The sequence below is a fragment of the Crassostrea angulata genome, chromosome 1 (genome assembly GCF_025612915.1).
Source record: "Crassostrea angulata isolate pt1a10 chromosome 1, ASM2561291v2, whole genome shotgun sequence".
Classification (NCBI taxonomy): Eukaryota; Metazoa; Mollusca; class Bivalvia; order Ostreida; family Ostreidae; genus Magallana; species Magallana angulata.
Genome location: NC_069111.1, coordinates 21,637,530 through 21,658,707, shown reverse-complemented (window position 1 = coordinate 21,658,707; position 21,178 = coordinate 21,637,530). Strand labels below are relative to the sequence as shown.

The following is a 21,178-nucleotide window of genomic DNA, read 5'->3' as shown; positions in this document are numbered from 1 at the left end:
TGTGATTAATTTGGTCTAAATTAAAGTCTTTGTGTTGGAGCGTTGCTTTTAAAAGACAAAAAGACGGAAGTCGCTTACACAAAGTATAGATTGCCCGAACTCTAACTTATTAGACGGGGTCACGTCTATTGGTTTACTGTCAGCCGAAGTCTCAAACCGGAAGGCACGCGTATAACACGTGAATTGAGTCTACGCGTAAGAAAATAGTGCAGAAAGTTTTCACGCATTTCAGTAAATATGTATCATAAAAACACGCATTGAATCTTTTTAAGTCCTCTGTGTATAAACAAAATTCTATTTAGAAAATGAAATAGTTTTATTGATCAAAATATTCTTGCTCGGGTTCAAATGTGGAATGAGTTACGTAACTCAATGCACAGCGCCGTTGACGATTCAGTTGGTGTACGAGCTCATTAATCAATAGAAGAGGTTGATGGTGGAATAGAAATTAATTTACAAGTTCCCAAACGCAATGTGCCATTTTTGAAAAGTTGTGAATTTCATTTTGACAATCTTTTACCTGAATACTACCAAACTTCATGCGCAAGCCGCAGTTAAAATCGGTACGGGTTTTACACAGATGTTTTACAAATTAAATAGGTGTTTCATTGGCTTCCAGTCTACTTGCGGTATGACTGCTGCTCGTCTCTAAAGGAATTTTGTACAAAGAAAATAAAAACAAGTCTGAATTTGCCTTCTCGTTCGTTGGCTCTTTAGTTGATTAAACTGAATTTAAATTTTAAACAATGCAAAAATCAATAATTATTTTAGATTATACATTTTGGAAGACTTTTACATCATATAATGTATACAATCTTATCGATTGAAGAACCAAGTTAAATGTTAATGTTCATGTTTTCCGGCTTAGTTGGAATCAGGCTTGGGGTGAATTACATTGTAAAATAATGAATTACATTACCATTAATTACTTCATGAATTAGGGCATTAAATTACCATTACCATTACTTAATTTTCTTGAAGTAATGCATTACATTACCATTACATGAGTAAAGTATTGCATTACCGTTACTTTGTGAAAAGTCAATAAGTTTTTAAAAAGTAATTTAAAAACTAAATAAAAAGTTTTTGTAAATATTTCATAAATAAAACATGCTTAAAATTTTTACAGGATCATGTTCACTATCAGGTTCAAATTTAATGACTTATACAAGATTGCTGTTGCACTTGTAGTTCTCAATGTAAGGTTGGTCCCGTAACATTTACACGCTAATGGTGGAGTTGACAATCTCTGTTATTTATGTCTCTGATTTTCGGAGTATGATTTTTAATGAAAGGAACGGTTGTATCGTAATTCGTGTATGTGATGCATGGGTTTACACAAAAAGTAGTAAGTGCCGAACGGATTTATTTTTACCTATTAATTTTGCATGAATCGCAAATGAAGAAAATCGTGTCAGATAAGTCGGTCTTAAAAATCAAAATGGCGACCGTGACAAATCTTTTTATTGTCATGTTCTTGGAATCTTATTGTAAAAAAAAAATGTTTCTAACGTCAGGTGCATGCCTGTGTTTGTTATTGGTATACAAATGTTCACATTGTTTGTTAATTCAGGAGTTTGAGAGTTTTCGGGGTTTTCATAAAACTTTTATTACGGATACCGTTCGACTTGTGGATTTTCTCTTGGATCACAAAATTGAATAAATCTAATGATTAGAATTATCTACTTTGATATAGTTGTTTGATTTTCCTGGTTAATAGTAATTTTTAAAAATTTTCCTTGGGGTCTTATTTTACATAATATACCGTTGTGTGAATTTTCTACAATTATGAAGGTATCAAATTAAAGATCTTGTAGATATAAACAATGTCATATTTTGTCATTGTCGGGATTGAGTAAAATTTAGACAAAGTATCAGACAATTACAAAAAAGCCGAATTAACATACATGTAGATTGTAACAACTAATTGAAACTCATAAATTTTGGAAGCATATTCGAGGAAATCCAGGACAATTACAAATTCAAACCTTCAAGACCCCGTTTGTCAGGACTCTCAGTACTTTGATTTTTTTAATTGTCATTATTTTAGAATTCATTTATATGAATAGAAATATTTCTTATGAAATTCCAAACAAAAACCATCGTATCGCATTATGTAGAGGATGTTCAATGAACAGTTGCATACAAGAAGAAATCAAAACATGGAATTGGTCACCATAGAAAAAATTAATAATAAAATTATTATTTAACCCGCGTTAGCGGGTTATGTATTTTTTTCTGCAAAGATCGCTTCCTTCATAACCCGCATGAATCACCGAAGAAAGCATTTTTTATATTAACATCTTTCTTTTAACTAACTTATAAATTGATTACGAAAAGTAAGTAAAATTCAATAAATTACTGTCCATCTAAAATGTACATAATTTGTTAGCTAAAACTTAAAAGAAAGAGCCAAATCGTCTCCTGTAAGACTTTGAGTCTGACATCATCATGATTTCGTGCAGTCCGTGATTTTTCTTAGGTTTTGACCAATCGATAAAGAGGGCGTGTCAATTTCTGTCCTGTCAGATTTTCGTCAGTTTCAGCCGCTGTAGATTTCGACCAATCAATAAACGGGGCGCATAGATTTCATTCTGGCTGTTTCTATAGAGCTATGAATTAACTATAAGTTTTCGTTAGAAATAGGGAAATTAATAACTGGTAGATGTAAATATAGAGCTATGAATTCCGTAAGAAACAGGTGCGTAGCATCGTGGGTGGGGGGGGGGGGGGGGGGGGGGTAACACCCCAACTTTTTGCGTAGCAAAGATTTTTCTTAAATTTACATACAAAACTTGAATTGAGTTAACATGAAGTTGCCCCCTCTACTTCTTTAATGGGACCATTTAAAAAATTAAATTGAAAATAAGGAAATATTCAGTGAAATAAAGGTATATTTGACCCCCCCCCACCCCCCGGATTTGGATTTTCAGGATTTTGTAAAGTATACCCCCCCCCCCTTTCAAATACGATGCTACGTGCCTGAAAAATAGATATTTTAAATGATCACCAACAGATTCCCCCTCACCTAGATTTTGAGACAAGTTAGCATATTATACGATATTATACGATATGACGAGCCCACCCATCTCCCGTGTATTTTAATGATCTTGTTTACTGTAGATCGTTATAAAAACAACAACGGGTCGAGAAGTTTAAGGTCATATGTTATCAGTGGTTATTGGTTTAACCGTTGAATATAATTATCGATTTTAATAACCTCATTAACTGTTCATAGTGGGTTAAAAATAAAAATCAGTAATTAAAGCTTGTATAAACCTTAGTTTATATAACATAGTCCGGCACAAGGTCAGGGGATTTTACGTCGTTTAGTTTTGTAATGTATTAGTCGAATACGCATGCTCAGATAAAAAACACTGGAAAAGGAAGGATGGCATCGGTCTTCAAGCTACCGGGAAATATTTTGCAAAAGTCATCATTGACAAACTTTGTAAGTAAAGCATTTTGAAATGTTACGTATCAGTTATTCAAGTAAAATATGATGATTTGTTTTCAAATATGTTTGGAGTACGTGACGCAGAGATGTGAAGGTTGCATAACCTAATATTTTATCCGAGATTGACGAAGGGCAGTAAACACACATCGGCATTGAAGGAAATGTTGATTTGCAGTATCCTTATTGCTTAAACGCACTGTCTGATTGAAGTAATACATTTTCCATATCTTCTCAGTAATTACAATCTATCTCTGCATTAAATCACATTTGTTCGAATTTCCTCTGAGATATGTTTATTTACTACATAGCTAACGAAAGCAGTCAAGCCTGTATCTGCCTCTGGCTCTAGGGATTTTCATTTCAAGTTTCAAAGAACAAATCAAGCGTCCAGCACAGGAGACAAGGTAAACTTTAATTAATTTCATAAAGTTTTTATATAAAATGTTTATTTATGTGCGAGAAACAAACTTCAAGTTCGAGCCAGTAAGACTAAACAAGATGATTAATAGGATAAAAAGAAATCATAGGCCTGGCTAAAGACCAATTCTCTCTACATACTATTTTTCGCCAGTGCATTGTTTTCTCATTTTATCGACACAAAATGATACACAAAACAGGACGCAACAATGCACTGTTGAAGACTGGTCTTAGGCCAGAATTCAATAAAGTAATACAAAGGTGAAAACTGCATAACTGTCTATTTGATAAAACTTTGGATAACGAAAATTTACATAAGTTATGATTTTGTAGATCTCGAAGCAGTACCCTGTAATTGACCACACATTTGATGCTGTAGTGGTTGGTGCAGGAGGGGCTGGACTTAGAGCAGCCTTTGGATTGGCTAATGAAGGATTTAAAACAGCATGCATAACAAAACTGTTTCCAACTCGTTCCCACACAGTGGCAGCTCAGGTAGGATGATCAGTCCTTTAACACTCATTAAGACAATGACAAATATTTCTTTAGATTTATATTTTATAGACATATTAGAGAGTTCTACGGAATTCAAAATTCACATTTTTATTTTAAAGTATCAGTATATAAAAAAGTTTGACATAAATGTATAATTTAAATTCTTTTTTGTTTTTTACAATAGGGAGGTATCAATGCAGCCCTGGGACACATGGAGGAAGATCATTGGCATTATCACTTTTACGACACAGTGAAGGGATCTGATTGGCTGGGAGATCAGGATGCAATCCATTACATGTGTGAGGAAGCCCCCAAGGCTGTTATTGAGCTCGAAAACTACGGCATGCCGTTCAGCCGACTTGAGAACGGTAAAATTTACCAGAGAGCTTTCGGAGGTCAGAGTATTAACTACGGTAAAGGAGGACAAGCCCATCGCTGTTGCTGTGTAGCTGACCGAACTGGGCACTCCCTCCTTCACACCCTTTATGGCAGAGTGAGTTTTTGTTTCAATTCAGTCAGTGACAAGTCTTGAATTAATGTTTTAACTGTGATTAAGAATCCAGTATTAAAATTTGTAGTAAATGTACTTCTGTTAAAAAAAGTCTGGCACAGACCCATTACAAATTTGTATGATGGTTAAAGGATTTAGTTATATTGTATTATTTTTTTTTCAGTCTCTTAAATACGACACCTCTTACTTCATTGAATATTTTGCCCTTGATTTGATCATGGAAGATGGAGAGTGTAGGGGAGTCACTGCCTTATGCTTAGAGGATGGCACAATTCACAGATTTAAATCCAAGAACACAGTCCTTGCCACTGGGTAATTTTATGATTATGACTTTTTTCATCATTTATCTGGTAAACTTTTTCAGTATTGAAATAAATGAATACTAGAAGTCTTCATTGAAATATATCATCTTATACATGTATTTGTGTTTCTCTTGCTAACATTATAGAGCATATGGGAAGAACAGAAACTGATTTAGGTGTGATTTTAAATATTTGATATATCTTGTCTTGTAGTGGATATGGACGAGCCTATTTCTCATGCACCTCAGCCCACACCTGTACAGGAGACGGCACTGCCATGGTAGCCAGAGCTGGACTCCCTAACGAAGACATGGAGTTTGTTCAATTCCACCCTACAGGTCAGTGCCCCTAGCTTTAGGGGTCAACTGTGTAAAGCAATGGGAATTAATGGGTTTAGTTTTTTCATTCATTCCATTTTACATAACTTTCTGTTATTAGTGTGTAAGTGGCTATTGAAATGTAGGCATATAGGACCGAAAAAGAAATTGGGCACAAGAATAAACTTATACTGGGCCTTTGAGTCTTTCTACTAATTTTGCCTACCTTGCAACTACATGATGGGTCAGTAATTTTTCAATCAGACAATTTTGTTGTTGGTATTTTAAGATAATGTTTCATATATGTAGGTATTTATGGAGCTGGCTGTCTAATCACTGAGGGCTCTCGTGGAGAAGGTGGCTACCTCGTTAACTCCAAGGGTGAGAGATACATGGAGAGATATGCCCCGTCTGCCAAAGATCTCGCTTCAAGAGACGTTGTCTCCAGAGCTAGCACCATTGAAATCCGAGAGGGAAGGTAATGCCCTATACTTTTATTTTTAAATGGTTCATGCCTGTTGCTAAATTCTTACATTTTCAGACTGGTAAAAGAGATTTGATCAATTTTTACTGTGTTTAGATTAGAAACAATTAAATCAGAATGGCTTGACATTTTTGACAATACATATACATGTATCAGTATTACAATTGTGGAGGATTGAGCATTGATGTGGTTTCTGTTTTGACAGAGGAGTGGGACCAGAGAAGGACCACGTCTTCCTTCAGCTCTCCCACCTTCCACCCGAGGTGTTGAAGACCCGCCTGCCAGGAATCTCCGAGACTGCTATGATCTTCGCAGGGGTGGATGTGACCCGTGATCCCATCCCAGTCCTCCCCACAGTACACTACAACATGGGAGGAACACCCACCAACTACAAAGGACAGGTCAGCTGTGAACATTACTAACAAATCGTTAATATTTGTGGTGGCTCATTGTCTTCAGGTTTTTTGGTACCCCTTAACCACTTGCTGACAACCTCAACAAACTTTGATGCTTGATCTTTATTCATTAATCATTCAAGTCAATTCATGAAATTGTTTCCTCACCACTTGTATCAAACGGGCAATCTACATAAATTAGTCTAAGAATATAAGTATGGGGATAAGGAGATAATGATTGATATAATGTTAGGACAGCTAAGATGGAGGACAAGTGTAGAGTAGCCATTTATTGTGTTGATGTGTGATGTTGACAGGTGATAGAGTACGTAAACGGCCAGGATCGAGTGGTCCCAGGCCTGTATGCCTGTGGAGAGGCCGCCTGTGCCTCTGTACACGGTGCCAACAGACTGGGAGCCAATTCCCTGCTCGATCTCGTGGTCTTTGGCAGAGCCTGTGCTAACACCATCACTGCAGAATGCAAGCCAGGAGACACCATCGGCAAGATCAGTCCGGTAGAGTAACAGTTTTTGTCATCCTTAACAAAAATATTTTTTTTATTGATGGTTTGTTTTTGGTGAAAAGAGCAGATTGGTGGTCTTGTTGAAAAAAGAAAAAAAATTATTGTATTCTTATTTTTCATGTCTTGGGGTTTTTTTTTTGGACAGAATGCTGGAGAAGAATCTGTAGCCAACATTGACAAGCTGCGCCATGCTAACGGCAGCCAGACAACAGCTGATATCAGACACAAGATGCAAAAGGTATAGAATCAGCAAATATATCACTTGAGTCCATATCATCAATGGATCACTATTTTAACAATGATAGTGTAATATTTATAATTCACAGTGCTATTTGCATTTAAAGGTGTTGGAACTACACTAACTGTTAAATAAAGTCCAATGAAATTGTGGCTTTCAAAAGTGTAAGAAAGTAACATTTATTGTGATGATGGTCAAGTGAATGGTATCTGTACTTGTATTTTTGTTGTGGTACAGGCAATGCAGAACCACGCCGCTGTGTTCAGAGACGGACCAGCACTGAAGGAAGGAGTAGACAAGATGTATGCTATCAACAAAGAAATGGATGATGTTAAGGTATGCTGACAATCAACAACTATTTAATATTATCATATCATCATAAAGAAAGAAATGCAATATCAATTTTTTCTGAAAACAAAAGTATGATGCATTAATCTTCATAAAGTGACGTACCAAACTATGTCAGAAAATACAGCAACGTTTTGCTGGGTAAACAAATCATGCGCTTCGAAATTTGATGATTAAATAAACATTTACTTTGTGTTGTTGTAATATCTGAACATTTTATTAGAATTTTCATTCATTGTTTTTTTTTCCACAGTTGTCCGACAGAGGAATGATCTGGAACACAGATCTAGTGGAGACCCTGGAGTTACAGAACCTAATGATCAACGCCCTCCAGACCATTGTCGCAGCCGAGGCAAGGAAGGAGAGCAGGGGAGCTCACTCACGAGAGGACTTCAAGGTAACCACGCTCTGAGAGGGAATGTTCATACAAGAATTATATAATAGGATGATATTTTCCAAGCTTTTGGAAATGAAATGAATTGCAATCGTTTTGCATGTGTATTTTTTAAACCCTCTTTGCATTTTAAAAAAAATATTTTGTAAGATATCAATTTCAAGTCTATTAGTTGCAGTAAACATCAGATTAGTGTATATGTAGTAAAACATATTAGCGGTATTTATCCTGTAGTTATATTGTAGTGGTTGTGTTTAGTGTTTTATTCCCTGGTACCAATAATCATTTTTCCCCTCTGTGTTTCTCTCCCTCAGGAAAGGTTAGATGAGTATGACTACAGTAAGCCTCTAGAGGGACAGAAGAAGAAGCCTGTGGAGCAGCACTGGAGGAAGCACACCCTCTCCTACACAGATAACAAGGGACAGGTCGGTACACAATAACCGTGCATGGACTAAAACTAAATTCCTAGGGCGTGGCGGGGTCCCAGTGATATTTAGTTTAGTGGTGGTGGGGAGGGGGGGGGGGGGGTCCAAGGCATAATTTCGGTATTTTGTACTATTTGAGCATGAAGAACTGCACTTGTTTAACAAGCAACTTTTAAAATAAGTTATCCATTAATGCAAGATAAACTACTCAGAGGATTGTACATGCTTAATTAAAGAAATTTGTTATTATTTAAAGAATTGTCATATATAAAGCAGGATGAATAAAAGAATTTGGTTGGTCGGGACTTCATTAAGAGAAGTTTGTTTTTTTTAAAATTAAAATAGACGACCTTAGAATACAGACCTGTAATTGACACAACACTAAACAAGGAGTGTGAAGCCGTGCCCCCAGCTGTCAGGTCTTATTAAAGGTAAAGAGGTAAGAAATACAGGTACTATTGAATGATGAAAGTTAATTCTATAAAAGTTTACCTTTATATATTTATTTGAAAAACTTATGAAGGATTTAATTGAAAAGAATCATATCACAGGCTAAATTTTTTTTTTTTATTTAATGTAAAAATTACCTTTACAAAGTTTTTAAAAAGCTTATCAAAGGTCCTATTGATGGTTAGGAAGAATTTACTAGATAACATACATTTCTGTTATTCTTCAAACTATTTGTTTGTCTGATTTTTTTTATTTTCCATGAAATCATTATGTTTTAACTTCTTTTTTGTTCATTTCAGCAATGTAAACATCAAGGATTAATCAGGGAATTATCTCCAAGAAATAGTGTGTTTTTCCCAAAAGACAGTTTATTTAACTGGAAGCAGAAATATCGATGTAGTTTAATAATCAGTTCTTGGAGTACTTTAACTACATCTACAGACTTCTCCTCATGAAGGCTTCAGTTCTGTGTTAATTTATGGTCTGCTCTTCTGCCAGGATCCTATCTGCTTGTATTATTAACTTATAAATGAATCGTGCTTGTTAATTATTGTAAGTGTATATGTCCGAGAGAGAACCGATTTCTTTTATATATGTATACATTTACTTTTGTTGAAATATTAAATGTACATTTATATGTGTGAGTTAGCTTTTCTTTAAATGGTCTTTAATATTTTTCTGCATATGTTAGAGAAAAAGATGGTTGATGTTTTTGAACATCAGTTAAAGGTTAAAAATTTGTCTGTATGATAAGCTATACAAATGAAAACAACTGTCACTGTGAAATACGACAAATTACTCATTGGTATTATCTTTGAGTACCAAAGTTATTAGTCTCAAGATAAAGAGGTAATATAAGGAGAATTGGATATTTATTAGTTATGGATATTTTTTGGCAAGTATGTAAGGGCTGGTACACACGATAAGGCTTGGCGTACAAGTTTTACAGCTCAAGTTCTTGCCTTGCCTTACGTTTTTGCTAGCCTTACAAGTCAAACTTACGAATAGAGCACTGCTTAATTTCCTAATACAAGCCTTAGCTGACCTTTGTATATTAGCCAATCATTTACCCTAATGTCAATCAATTTATATCAAACCGTACATGTGGGTAGATTTGAGATCACATGCTATGTGAGCAGTGAAAAGACTTACTATGCAAAGCGCTGCTGATCCATCCAAAAAAAAATTCTAAAGGTGATAGAGTGTTCTAGGCACAATTTATGCAGCAGCCTATTGTGTACACTGTGCACATCTCTTCTTTGAACCCAAAGACTTGTCCATACCAGCCTGTTTACCCTTCTCCTCTTTTTAATTAGTTTCATATTGCCGTAGCCAATTAAATAAATGCTGCTACAGTTATGATATATTCCTTCAGTTCTGTAATGTTTAGAATAAACAAAAACGTGAGGATTATGGAAATGATGTTTTGAATCATGTAAGGTTTGCCTTAGCGTGTGGACACTAAAGATTACATAAGTTTTAGACTTTTAAGGCAAGCCTTATGGTGTGTACCGGCCCTAAGGAAAGGTATTCGAGAGAAACAGCATGGGCGAAGAGGCATTACAAATTTTGTTATCAAGATTAAATATGGAAGCATGAAAATTTTTATTACATTGAAAATAATTTAATCAGGACTTCATAACTTTCCTTACAAAATAATCAATGTTAATTAATATCAATAAACTTGAAGATCACTATTTTCACACTTGATCAAGTAAAAAAATAAAATAGAACTTCAACAGTCAATATTAGTTTGTGGGAACCTCGACTCGAAATGTCTTCTTGTCTCGTTTCCATACTTTTTTAACTGTTTCGTGGTGTTGTATAAATTAGAACCATTTTAACATGAGCTTGGACTTTGGGTAGTTGAGTCAAACGGCAATTTGAGGTAGGCCTTTCTATTTCATTGTAGGCCACTCAGTCATGGCTCTTTGAAATCAACACGATTTGTCTGGCTTTTGAGCGAAGACTATGCAGTTCGTGTTTATTTCGCTTGAAACAAGCATCATTTTAACTCGTTTTGATGCAATAAATAGATCGTTACATCCTACTGAAAGTCCAAGGTCTTGTCAAAATGGTTCTATACCAGTTTGGGTTCACGACCCCTGAAACCCGGGGTTGTGAATCCCAAACCATGGTTTATAATTTACACAACATCTCAAAAATAGTTAAACTTTGTATAGAATATCTGTTTTAACCTATGAATAAGCTATTAAATGATACCTTTGGTGGCTTAGTATGTCAACTTGGCATTGCTTATCATTTGACTTAACACAATTTCAATTTGTCGTGCAAGGTTTAACCCAGGGTTGTGAACCCAAACTGTGGTATAATTTACAAGAGCAAAAGCAACAGTTCAATCTCACTGAAAATTGGTACATCTGTAATTTATTATACATCCTATCAAAATCTGCAAAGAAATAGTTACCTTGTCATGTAAAAAATTTGAATCAAAGCGCATGTAGAGTGTTAGCTGCAGGACTGTAGCTCCCGGTCTGAAAAAATTCGGATGGACGACCTGGGAGCTACAGTGCCTCCCATAGTAAAAAACTGCAATTTACGGCGCACAAAAAAATGCGCTAGGTTTTGACTGATTAATCTCATATACGATCACATTCTGTACAAATATTTAATCCCAAAAAATTCCTCGGACATTTTACTACAGATATTGTCACTTCACTTGCCTCTGATATTCTTTTAAACACCATCCCCAGCCCTGTCAATTAAAAGTGGTGCATGTTTGTTTACATTTAAAAATGGCGACTCTCGATCTCGACGTAAATTAACATACTTCATTTTCCGAGGTCGGTTATCATGTTTAAGAGAAGGTCTGAGGCAAGTAAAGTGATGATATCAGTAGTAAATTTGCTGAAGAATTTTATGGTTCTAATTATTTTTACAGAATTTGTGTGAAAATAAGGTTAATAAGTCCAAACTTAGCGCAATTTTTTGTGCGCCGTAAATTGCAGTTTTTTACTATGGGAGGCACTGTAGCTCCCAGGTCGTCCATCCGAATTTTTTCAGACCGGGAGCTACAGTCCTGCAGCTAGTAGAGTGTTTGCCCATGTACGAAGTCGACCCTTTGCAATAACAACTTCCTTGGTAACTGAATAACATAGATAGGGAGGGAATGATCCTTAACATGTTGAAAATTATAAGGTCATTATTCAATTAATACTTGAGAAGAAGCCCTTAAAATTGTTAATCATTGATAACCCTTTCTTATGAAAGCAATATCTTATCAATACATGTACAAGTGACCTTTGACCTTGAAGATAACCATTAAAATATTTCTTCACAATTTTTTAACCAAAAACATTAACAGAATTTCAAGGAAATCAAAGCAATATTCTTAATTATTTTGCTTAAAAAGAATAGATGTACCTCTTATTGTTGGACACTGATTTGTCTAATAGCAATAAAACACAAATACATTTACCCTCAACTAAAATAGGAATCAATGACAGAAAAATCATTAATTTTGAGTATAACTTTATTAAATAAATCAAATATAACAAGTACAAAAAACATCTGTAAACACATATAGATTTGAGTATTTTGAAAACTTGGGAGCATTATTTAAAAAAAAAATCACAGTTTGAGTATTGTTCATATTCTCATTGTTTGGTCAGTGTTTTGTTTAAGCCTCCTGATAAAGTGGATTTTCAATGGAGGTTGCGTCTGAAGTCATTCTCTGCAAAAAACAACCAAACTGGAGATGTAGTTTCATGTAGATTGGTTAGATTTGAATTTTAAAATGGCATTTGCAACAATTTAAAGAAAAAAAAAAAATCAAGTTTTTTTTTTTGTAACAAACTCACCACTCCTTGAAAGGGATCTTCCATTGGATTCATCTGAAACTATATGATTTACAGAAATATTATTTTTGTTGTGTCTTACTTTTACTTTATTGAATTAAATTTTGATCTTTGATTTGATTGAAGAATTTTAATTGCAAAAAAAATTATGACTTACATCTGAAGGCATGTCTGCTCCGTCGTAAGTGGGATTTTCCAAACCAATTCCAAGTCTCTCATTAAAGTTCCTGAGGAAAAAAGTATGGTATGAATGACAAAAGAGCTATCATAATGTAAGAACTTAACTTTATAAGTAGATTACATTGTTAAAGAAATACTCATTAAGTCAATTGAGCAGACTTTGGAGTTAAAAAAGTTCTGAAGGAGAACAGATTATCTCCCCTTGGCTAATAAAAAAAAAAACGACCCTTTGATTATTGTACCTTTCTCTTTGTCTTCTCCACAAGAAATAGCCAGCTATCACCAAGGCAACCACAGCAACAAGTCCCACGGTTACACCCACTCCTGCCTTCCAGCCCGCTGAAAATTAAAGACATGTCCATATAATGTCAACACAGTAATCACAGAGAGTATGAATATTCTTTATATTAACAAATTATGCTTGAATATACACCCCATTTTTATGTGCTTAATGTATGATTTGTATGATACTCAATTTTCACAAAATAATATCTGTTCTACTGAGGTAAGTGCATCAGATTATACTTACATGAAGATGACGGGGCATTTCCTGCATGCCGCTGTACTTTGCTTTCTCTATACTGACACCGAATTCCATTCAGACCAGTAGGGCAGCTGCAAACAATCACACATTGTTGTAAAGAATAAGAGAACTATTTTAAATAGTTAGCATATAAAACTGTATTAAATCTACTGTATACCTGCTATATATGGTTGGTATACAGTTGCATCTACATATCAATTATCAGATGAATATCTATTCTATCTAATGGAATAAGTTTATAAAAATGTGCTTTTAATTACTCTCACCTGCAAGACAATGTTTTCAGTCCAGTCTTTTGACAGACAGATCCACCTTGACAGAAATTTGGAGGACAGGCTAAAAAATAGGAGAGAGTCATTTAATTAAACAATGTAACAAAATCTTTGCCTTCTATCTCAAAGTTCAAATGAGGAATGAAAACATTGGGAAAAAAATCCCAAATTAACTATAACCCAAATCTTTTTTATAGGATTATTACCTAGTTTAACTGTTACAGCACCAAAACTTAAGAATCAAAACGTGCAACTCAAGAACTAAAATATTCTTAAAATGTACCAAACCATATAAAAAAATAAAAAAAACATTGAATAGTTGATTACATATAATATTATATTATTTTCAATCAATAGTGAAAAGAATTTCTCACCATTGCCGCACACGCTTTCATCTGTTTTGTCCCCGCAGTCATCTACATTATCACAACGGCTGCCATTGATGCATTGTCTTTGTTTTTTACAGTAATAAAACCCGACATCACATTTGGTAATAGCTGAAACCAATGGACAGTACAAATACGTATAGTGAAACAGGCTACATCAAATTCTCATTAAAACAGATTTTTTTTTAATTATACGACAAATTGTACAACTGCATTATTATAGTAACCTAAATGTACTTCATAAAAAAATGAATGACAATACAAATAGGTTCATATACATCTGATTTTTAAATTTCAAAATAACAAATCCTAACAGAAACATTTCTTCTAATCTGGAGTTAAAATAATAGAAATTTTAAAAAAGTCTTCAGCAATCAGAACAGGCCTATTAAGCGATCCAAACAAGAAACTTACGACAGTTGCTAGGAGTCTCGTCTGACCCATCTGGACAGTCAGCTACAGCATCACACAGAAGTAGGAGCGGTATACAGGTGCCGTCACTACACTGGAACTTCGACTGGGGGCAGTTGTTGGGAAGGACGTGGGCGGTAGTGGTAAGAGGGGCAGGGGTTGTTGACAGGGTCTTTGGTTTGTGGGTGGTAGTTGGGCCAACTGGAAGTACAAAGCAAAGACGTATTACTGAGGTTCTTACTGTTTATTTCAGTGTATGATGATAAAAGGTTGACATAATCAATAAAAACATTTTTGACCTCAGAGTGTTAAATGTGCTGCTGCTGATATTTTTAAAGAAACTGTCTATTATCTGATTATAAAGTAATATTCCTTACAATGCGTAATAAATTTTTTTTCAAACAAATCAGATGTTCTAGTTTAGATAATTAATGCATTGACTAAGAGCACTGACCTTGACCTGTGACTGGTGGGGTCGTGGGACAGGTGTTGGGTTCATCAGACCCATCAGGACAGTCCCGAGTACCGTCACACTTCCAGTCGTTAGGGTAACACTGTTTTAAGGGTGCACAGTAAAAGGTTCCTTGGTAACAGACTGTATGGCTTGGTGCAGCAGGTGATACTGACAAAACAACACACACAAAATAAATAAAGCCTTATTTTGTTTTATTTGACATCAATCACTCTTTGACATTAAGTCACAATAATAGTAGCTGTTTGCTAATTGTGTACTAACTGTATTGGTATTTAAAGACATCTTTGGCAGAGGGGTTGAGATAATTTTTTCATGTATGATTATACATGTAAGAATTTAACAATCTTAGATCCTATTACCTCCTGTGCTGCATTCTGGAGTAAAAGAAACATCATCCACAGCAATATCTGAATTGCCCTGGTCTCCCCTTGTGGCTTCAAAGATGACGGAGAAGTCCTGAGCACTTCCCAGCGGGATGTTGACATAGTTCCACTGCATGCCCTGGCTACCCGCCATCTCCCAGAATAGATCCGTCGTGTTTCCATTCCTGTTCTGTAGGAACACCTGAAAAACAGCAAAGGTTGCGTATTGATAACATCAAAATGCACTTCAGATGCCCAAAATGATGCAAGCTTAATTCAATTAGTTTCACGGATTCATATTTAAATAATTATATTAGGTACATCCTTTATTACAGGTTAACATTTTTTTTCCATGGTGAATTCAATCTTAGATTCTGGGAGATAATTAAATGACATACTTTCAGTGGTCCCATGCTGGGTGATCCAAACATATAGTACCAGAACCTGATGTAACAGACCCCGTGGCTGGCAGGGAAGAAAGGTGTCTGGATTCGGAGCACATCCCCTGGATTTTGTTTGGAGCTGTCCATGTAGATGAAGTGGCCTGAACAAGGTATCACAAACGTTAATAACAATAAATACATTTCATCGAATCAGTGTAATGCTATAATCAGTTTGATGATTTCCTACAGAAAAAATTACGTTTAGAATGGCTAAAATAGCTTTCAACAACAGGTTATGCAATTACATGCATTGTACAACACCGCACATATTAAAAATCTTTAATGTTTTAATTCCCACCTGTAGCAGTGTTTCTGTGGTCTCTCTTTGGACCATTCAGTGATGTAGAGGCTATTGTCCAGTCGCCATCATCTCCAGAACTCTGGGTCCACTGGCACTGGCCCAGGGTAGTCTCAAAACTACAGTCTCCATTGAATGGCCCTACAATTGAACAGCTTTGATTATTTCTGTTTCTTCTTAAAAACTAACCTTGAGCTCAAAGAAGAGTGAACAAAATCTACTACATTTAGGCATTAAGTCATCTTTTTCAGTAGATATCTACAGTACATACTGCAGTTGTCTTCATCAGATCCATCGCTGCAGTCGACCTTCTCATCACATCGATATCTTCTGTCAATACACATCAACTGGTTGGAACACAAGAACTGGGTAGGCTGACAGCTGGCAACTGTTTGACCTGATAACAACAGAATAAACCGTCATTGCTTGTTCATAATTTCAAAAGATTAGTTGTTAATTAAAACCAATAGGGATCAAGAACATGTGAAATCATTCATTTGACAAAGGGTAAATGTTTGTGGTCAGGAAATTTTTTTTTATAGTTTTATTACTGAGATTTGAAATCATGGATCAAATCTAAATGAAAGAAAAAGGCAACTGTTAATGTGAAAAAGTACAATATGTCATCCATAGTTCTTGAAGATATGACTTTGCAAATGTCAGCAGGCTTGAAATCAACAGAATTTACCTGTATCACAGCCAGAGTAGGTGATGTCATCAATGGCAATATCTCCCAGGTAGCCAGACCCGGTCTTTGCCTCAAAGACGATGGCAAACTGGCTGTTGCTGCTGATCGGGACGGTGGCCTGTTTCCAGGCGGTTCCTTGATTGCCTGTCTTCTGCCACAGAGTCAGAAGCTGGTTACTGATGCTGGTCTTGAGCAGGACTTGGAGAGTTCCGATCTGTCGGCCATTCATGTTGTACCAGAAGGTGAGGTTACAGTTGGGTCCGGACTGGTAGTACACAGCGCTCTCCAGGAGAGCCTTGTCCTGGGGGTGGGCCGGGGTGGAGCTCTCCACATATAGGTAGTGACCTACAATACAGCATACCGTCAGTATAGTAAATTATCATACACATACTCTCTTAAAGTAAACGATACATAAACAACTTGTGAAGTACCCGGTACATAATTAAATGTAATCCTCCACAATGCAATTTGAGTACAAGTAGAAGCAAAATTTTGAAAATTGTGTGAGTGGGCTTAATGTACATATATATCAAAAGTTTCAAAAATACTTTCATTTTATCAGCATTATTTTATAGGTAATATCAGTACACATATATGCTTATGAGCTAGATAAAAATGCTTTTCATATTGACCCATTAATGTATTTTAAAAAACAAATGTAATTCATTTATTCTATGTACATGTTAGTGAGGTTTTATTAATGTACTGTAACAAATGAAAATACATAAAGTATAAAAAATAAAGCCGTAACGGCCTACTAACCAGCTGCTGTTCCAAAGGTGTGGTCATTCTGGGGTCCGGTGCTCCGGCTGGGGGTGGGACCTGACAGTAGTTTCCAGTCCAAGTTGTCACTGAGAGAGTTATGCCAGCCACAAAGTCCAGACTCAAATTTACAGGAGGTACCTGAAACATACGATCCAGTTTGTCAGCAACCACATTACAGTACAGCAATGAAAGGCTAGATGTTGCTAAATCTTATTCATATGGCTTTAGTCTTATTCTAAGTAGGTTTTTAGTTTGCTGGTAAATTGATGCTTCTTTAACAATTAATTGGTTAATGTTCATTTTAGTAAAAGACGAATGATATGGTTAGCTCTAAGTAAGGGGTTTTAATTGCTTCATAATATTATACCTATCTATATTTAACTTCCAATACATGTTTTATACACAGCCCTTCTCCCCCCCCCCCCCCCCCCAAAAAAAAAAAACAAAAAAAAACAACATACCACAGTTGGCCTCGTCACTGTTATCTCCACAGTCATCTCGGAAGTTACACTTCTGTGATTGGCTGTAACAGTTCCTATTTTTACAGCTTAGTTGGTTGGCTCCACAAGCCCCGGGGACAGTGGGAGCAGGGGTGGGGACTCCCGGAATCTGATCTACAGGGTCAGAAAATAGCAGCTATTTACTACAGGAAATCATCAATGTAAGTTGTCAAAAAGAGGGGATCCATGACTAAAGATTCAAAGTTATATTTATTGTAATTATATGTCGCACCAGAATAAATGAATAAATATGTGTTATATGTAGGGTCTGACAAAATGAACAGTATAAATTTTAAGATTCATTTCCTCGTAAATATCTTTATTCAAGGCTATTCACTTACTGACTGCAAATTGACAGCCTGGTGTCAAGGAAATGTCATCAATTGCGATGTCTCCAAAGTAACCATTTCCAACTATACCCTCAATCACGACCTGTAAATCACAAACCATGAATATATTTTGCAAATACGTTCTCAGAGCATGAATGAAAAATAGAAAGTGACTACAATTAAACTTGTTTTTTTTTTCATGAATACCTCAAAGTCTCTTGTGTCACTAGTTGTCAAGTTCTGTTCGAATCTGTACCAGAAATCTCCGCGATTAGCACTCCATGAAAACAGAGGTTCCAGATCCTCGGTAACAAAGCTGTATCGCTTCTTAACGTTGAGGGTTCCGATGTTGGTCCCAAACATGTGGAAGTATAGTCTCAGCTAAAATGACATTATCATCATACTCACGTAAATACACTTGATAACACAAACATATAAATTATATACAAAATACAGTTGAACTTTGATATCTCGAACACTGATATCTCGAATACAATGCATATGTCGAAGTGATTTGTAAGTCCCAACCACTTATTTTTTAAAGTTTTTACCCTTGATATCTTAAATACTCAGATATCTCGAAGTTTTTAAACAGTCCCAATCAAGTTCAAGATAACAAAGTTAGACTGTATTTAAAGATTGTTGAAGACAAATCCTCTGTGGAATACTGTCGTGTTGTTTTGATATGGATCTTACTGTGCAGTCTCGAGATGTTCCTTTAATGGTTGCCGAGTTCAAGCGACCAGTATCTCCTGGTTTCTGAGGACTTGAGCTTTCAATGTACAGATATGTTCCTGGAAAAATTCGCCAAAATTTATTGAAATTAAAAAAATTGGAAAAAAATAATCTGGTAACAAGATACCGGTAAATGTTCTGATAGGATTTTCACCGCTTAAAAATGGAACAAATATCTTAGTATCAGTGAGAAATTCTAGGAAAACAATAAACATGAGACAACTAAATGCATATTATCATGTGCTACATCTATACCCTTACCAGAGCTGGTTCTAGTTGTGTGATCTCCGAGAGGTCCAGTTCCTGCAGTGGCAGTGTGGGATGACGAGAGGCTCCATGGAATCTTGGCCGAGGGGTCGTTCTTCCACTGGGGACAGATACCGTGTTCAAAGTTACAGCGGCCTTTGTAGGTCTGGTCACATTCCACAGCCTGTCAAGGAAAAGTTCTCAATGTATCTTTTTACAGTTAAAGGAAACAAACGGATTTAACAAAATTTACAAACTAAAACAAATTTTCTACAAATCAAAATGATCTCAATAATGAATGTAATCTTACAATTTCATCTGAGCTGTCTCCACAGTCATTGGAGTAGTCACACTTTAAGTTTTGTTTGACGCAGTAGCCATTGTTACACTGGAAATTGTTGGCAGGGCAGCCCTGTGGGAGAGCAATGGGGGGCTGACAGTTGATAAAGTTGATACTGTCAACTGACAGGTCACCTGTGAATGAGCGACCTCTTCGTGCTTGGATGAAGAGATTAAAGTTCTGTCGCGGACCAATGAACACTTCTAAGTGCTGCCACTCGGTTCCATGGTCGTCTGAAATTTTTTTTAAGCATGGTTTATAAAAAATCTGATTTTCAACAAGGCTTTTGTAAAATATTGAATGTTGTTTTAAGTTTTTTACAACATGACTAAGTTTCTCACCTTCTCCTGCCCATAAATGCTCAGTGCGATTATTGACTTGGAGGTAAATCTCCATGGAGTGCCTTGCATGTCCCTGCATCCAGTAATAAAGAACAACCTTACACTGGGGACCAGTCTGTCTGATCATAGGTGTGTATAATTCTGTGGTGTCCCTGAAGGCTCCTGGGGAACTATCAGCCCAAACATACCATCCTCCACCTAAAACACACATTATGAAAAAAAACAAAAACATTAAAGCTTTATTATACTTCAACCTTTAAAAAATAATTAACATAAATATGAATCATGCATAGAAAATCACACTGGATAAATGCATTTTTACAGGCATGCAATGTCATAATTATTTGAATGAATGTTGGTGGTTAGTTAACAAGTCCACAAGTTTACTTACGCTTGCCCTCTTGATCCTCTGTTGGCCTGTAGTCCCCTGGGCTTGCATTACCTGCTGTGTCCACCTTCCATTTGAAGGTCTGATCAGGGCGGCCTGATTGAGAGGCTTTGATTTTCCAGTTACAAAGACTGCCATTGGTGAATCCACAAAATGTAGGCACTGTCAAAGGTAAAACATACAGTCATATCCTCCTGATTTGACAAAATTTCCAAAATATCAAAGTAATGTCTATAACATGAATAAACTCAAGAAATATTTAAAGAGCATTATAGGACTACGGTACATCATTGTTTTTAATTATTTGCTATGTGACTGATTTTTTTCATTAGTATTCAAATGCTTTATGAAATCAACACACAAGTGTGATGTTGTTTGTTATGTTAACTTATATAGGAGCAGATCAAAGAGGTACTGTTAAAGCTGATATAATGAATCAAATGAATGAAATAAGACCTACCACACTTGGCTTCATCAGATCCATCGGCGCAGTTCTTCCTGAAGTCACACACCTGGTTCTTACTGATGCAGCTTCTGTCCGACACACACATGAACTGGGTGTTGGGGTTACAGTTGGACTGGCCCGGGATGACCGGGGGACGTACCGTGGACCCACTGGGACCCTGAGAGGTCGGTGGGGGCGGTAGGGAGGTGCTAGATGCCACACAGCCTGGGGTAAAGCTGATATCATCAATGGCAATGTCTCCCAGGAAACTGTCACCCACCTTGGCTTCGAAGATGATCTGGAAGTCACTGGAGTAGTTCAATGGGAGGACAATCTCTTGCCAGTAGGCACCCTGCTCTCCAGATCTTAAATAAGAGATAACATAACGTATAAAAAATTGATATGAAAATGTAGTTAAAAAATAAAAAACAAATATGTAAAAGTTTACTAAAAAAA

General features: G+C 36.0%; 2 protein-coding genes across 2 annotated transcripts in view; one reads left to right on the top strand and one right to left on the bottom strand.

The window, feature by feature from the left end:
- The first annotated feature begins 3,308 nt into the window (after window positions 1-3,308).
- Window positions 3,309-9,393, top strand: LOC128161075 (succinate dehydrogenase [ubiquinone] flavoprotein subunit, mitochondrial-like). The gene is made up of 15 exons (XM_052824325.1): window positions 3,309-3,451; window positions 3,766-3,861; window positions 4,208-4,369; window positions 4,554-4,862; window positions 5,044-5,192; window positions 5,396-5,520; window positions 5,809-5,977; window positions 6,189-6,384; window positions 6,696-6,893; window positions 7,047-7,139; window positions 7,377-7,475; window positions 7,741-7,884; window positions 8,196-8,306; window positions 8,652-8,745; window positions 9,056-9,393. Exons 1-14 carry the CDS (start codon window positions 3,392-3,394, stop codon window positions 8,733-8,735), a joined length of 1,995 nt encoding a protein of 664 aa, XP_052680285.1. The 5' UTR covers window positions 3,309-3,391; the 3' UTR covers window positions 8,736-8,745; window positions 9,056-9,393.
- Window positions 9,394-12,231: 2,838 nt separating this feature from the next.
- Window positions 12,232-21,178, bottom strand: part of LOC128179824 (MAM and LDL-receptor class A domain-containing protein 2-like) — a 61,180-nt gene continuing 52,233 nt past the window's right edge. The window contains exons 90-113 of the mRNA XM_052847509.1: window positions 20,738-21,087; window positions 20,281-20,439; window positions 19,890-20,087; window positions 19,519-19,781; window positions 19,224-19,392; window positions 18,924-19,021; window positions 18,435-18,608; window positions 18,240-18,330; window positions 17,860-18,012; window positions 17,396-17,536; window positions 16,634-16,978; window positions 16,217-16,342; window positions 15,946-16,086; window positions 15,603-15,748; window positions 15,202-15,406; window positions 14,822-14,989; window positions 14,371-14,568; window positions 13,945-14,067; window positions 13,565-13,634; window positions 13,284-13,369; window positions 12,997-13,093; window positions 12,732-12,801; window positions 12,578-12,616; window positions 12,232-12,450 (exon numbers count right to left, since the gene is read on the bottom strand). Of these exons, the coding sequence (XP_052703469.1) occupies window positions 12,397-12,450; window positions 12,578-12,616; window positions 12,732-12,801; window positions 12,997-13,093; window positions 13,284-13,369; window positions 13,565-13,634; window positions 13,945-14,067; window positions 14,371-14,568; window positions 14,822-14,989; window positions 15,202-15,406; window positions 15,603-15,748; window positions 15,946-16,086; window positions 16,217-16,342; window positions 16,634-16,978; window positions 17,396-17,536; window positions 17,860-18,012; window positions 18,240-18,330; window positions 18,435-18,608; window positions 18,924-19,021; window positions 19,224-19,392; window positions 19,519-19,781; window positions 19,890-20,087; window positions 20,281-20,439; window positions 20,738-21,087 (3,664 nt within the window). The 3' untranslated portion in view covers window positions 12,232-12,396. The remainder of the gene's footprint in view (window positions 12,451-12,577; window positions 12,617-12,731; window positions 12,802-12,996; window positions 13,094-13,283; window positions 13,370-13,564; window positions 13,635-13,944; window positions 14,068-14,370; window positions 14,569-14,821; window positions 14,990-15,201; window positions 15,407-15,602; window positions 15,749-15,945; window positions 16,087-16,216; window positions 16,343-16,633; window positions 16,979-17,395; window positions 17,537-17,859; window positions 18,013-18,239; window positions 18,331-18,434; window positions 18,609-18,923; window positions 19,022-19,223; window positions 19,393-19,518; window positions 19,782-19,889; window positions 20,088-20,280; window positions 20,440-20,737; window positions 21,088-21,178) is intronic.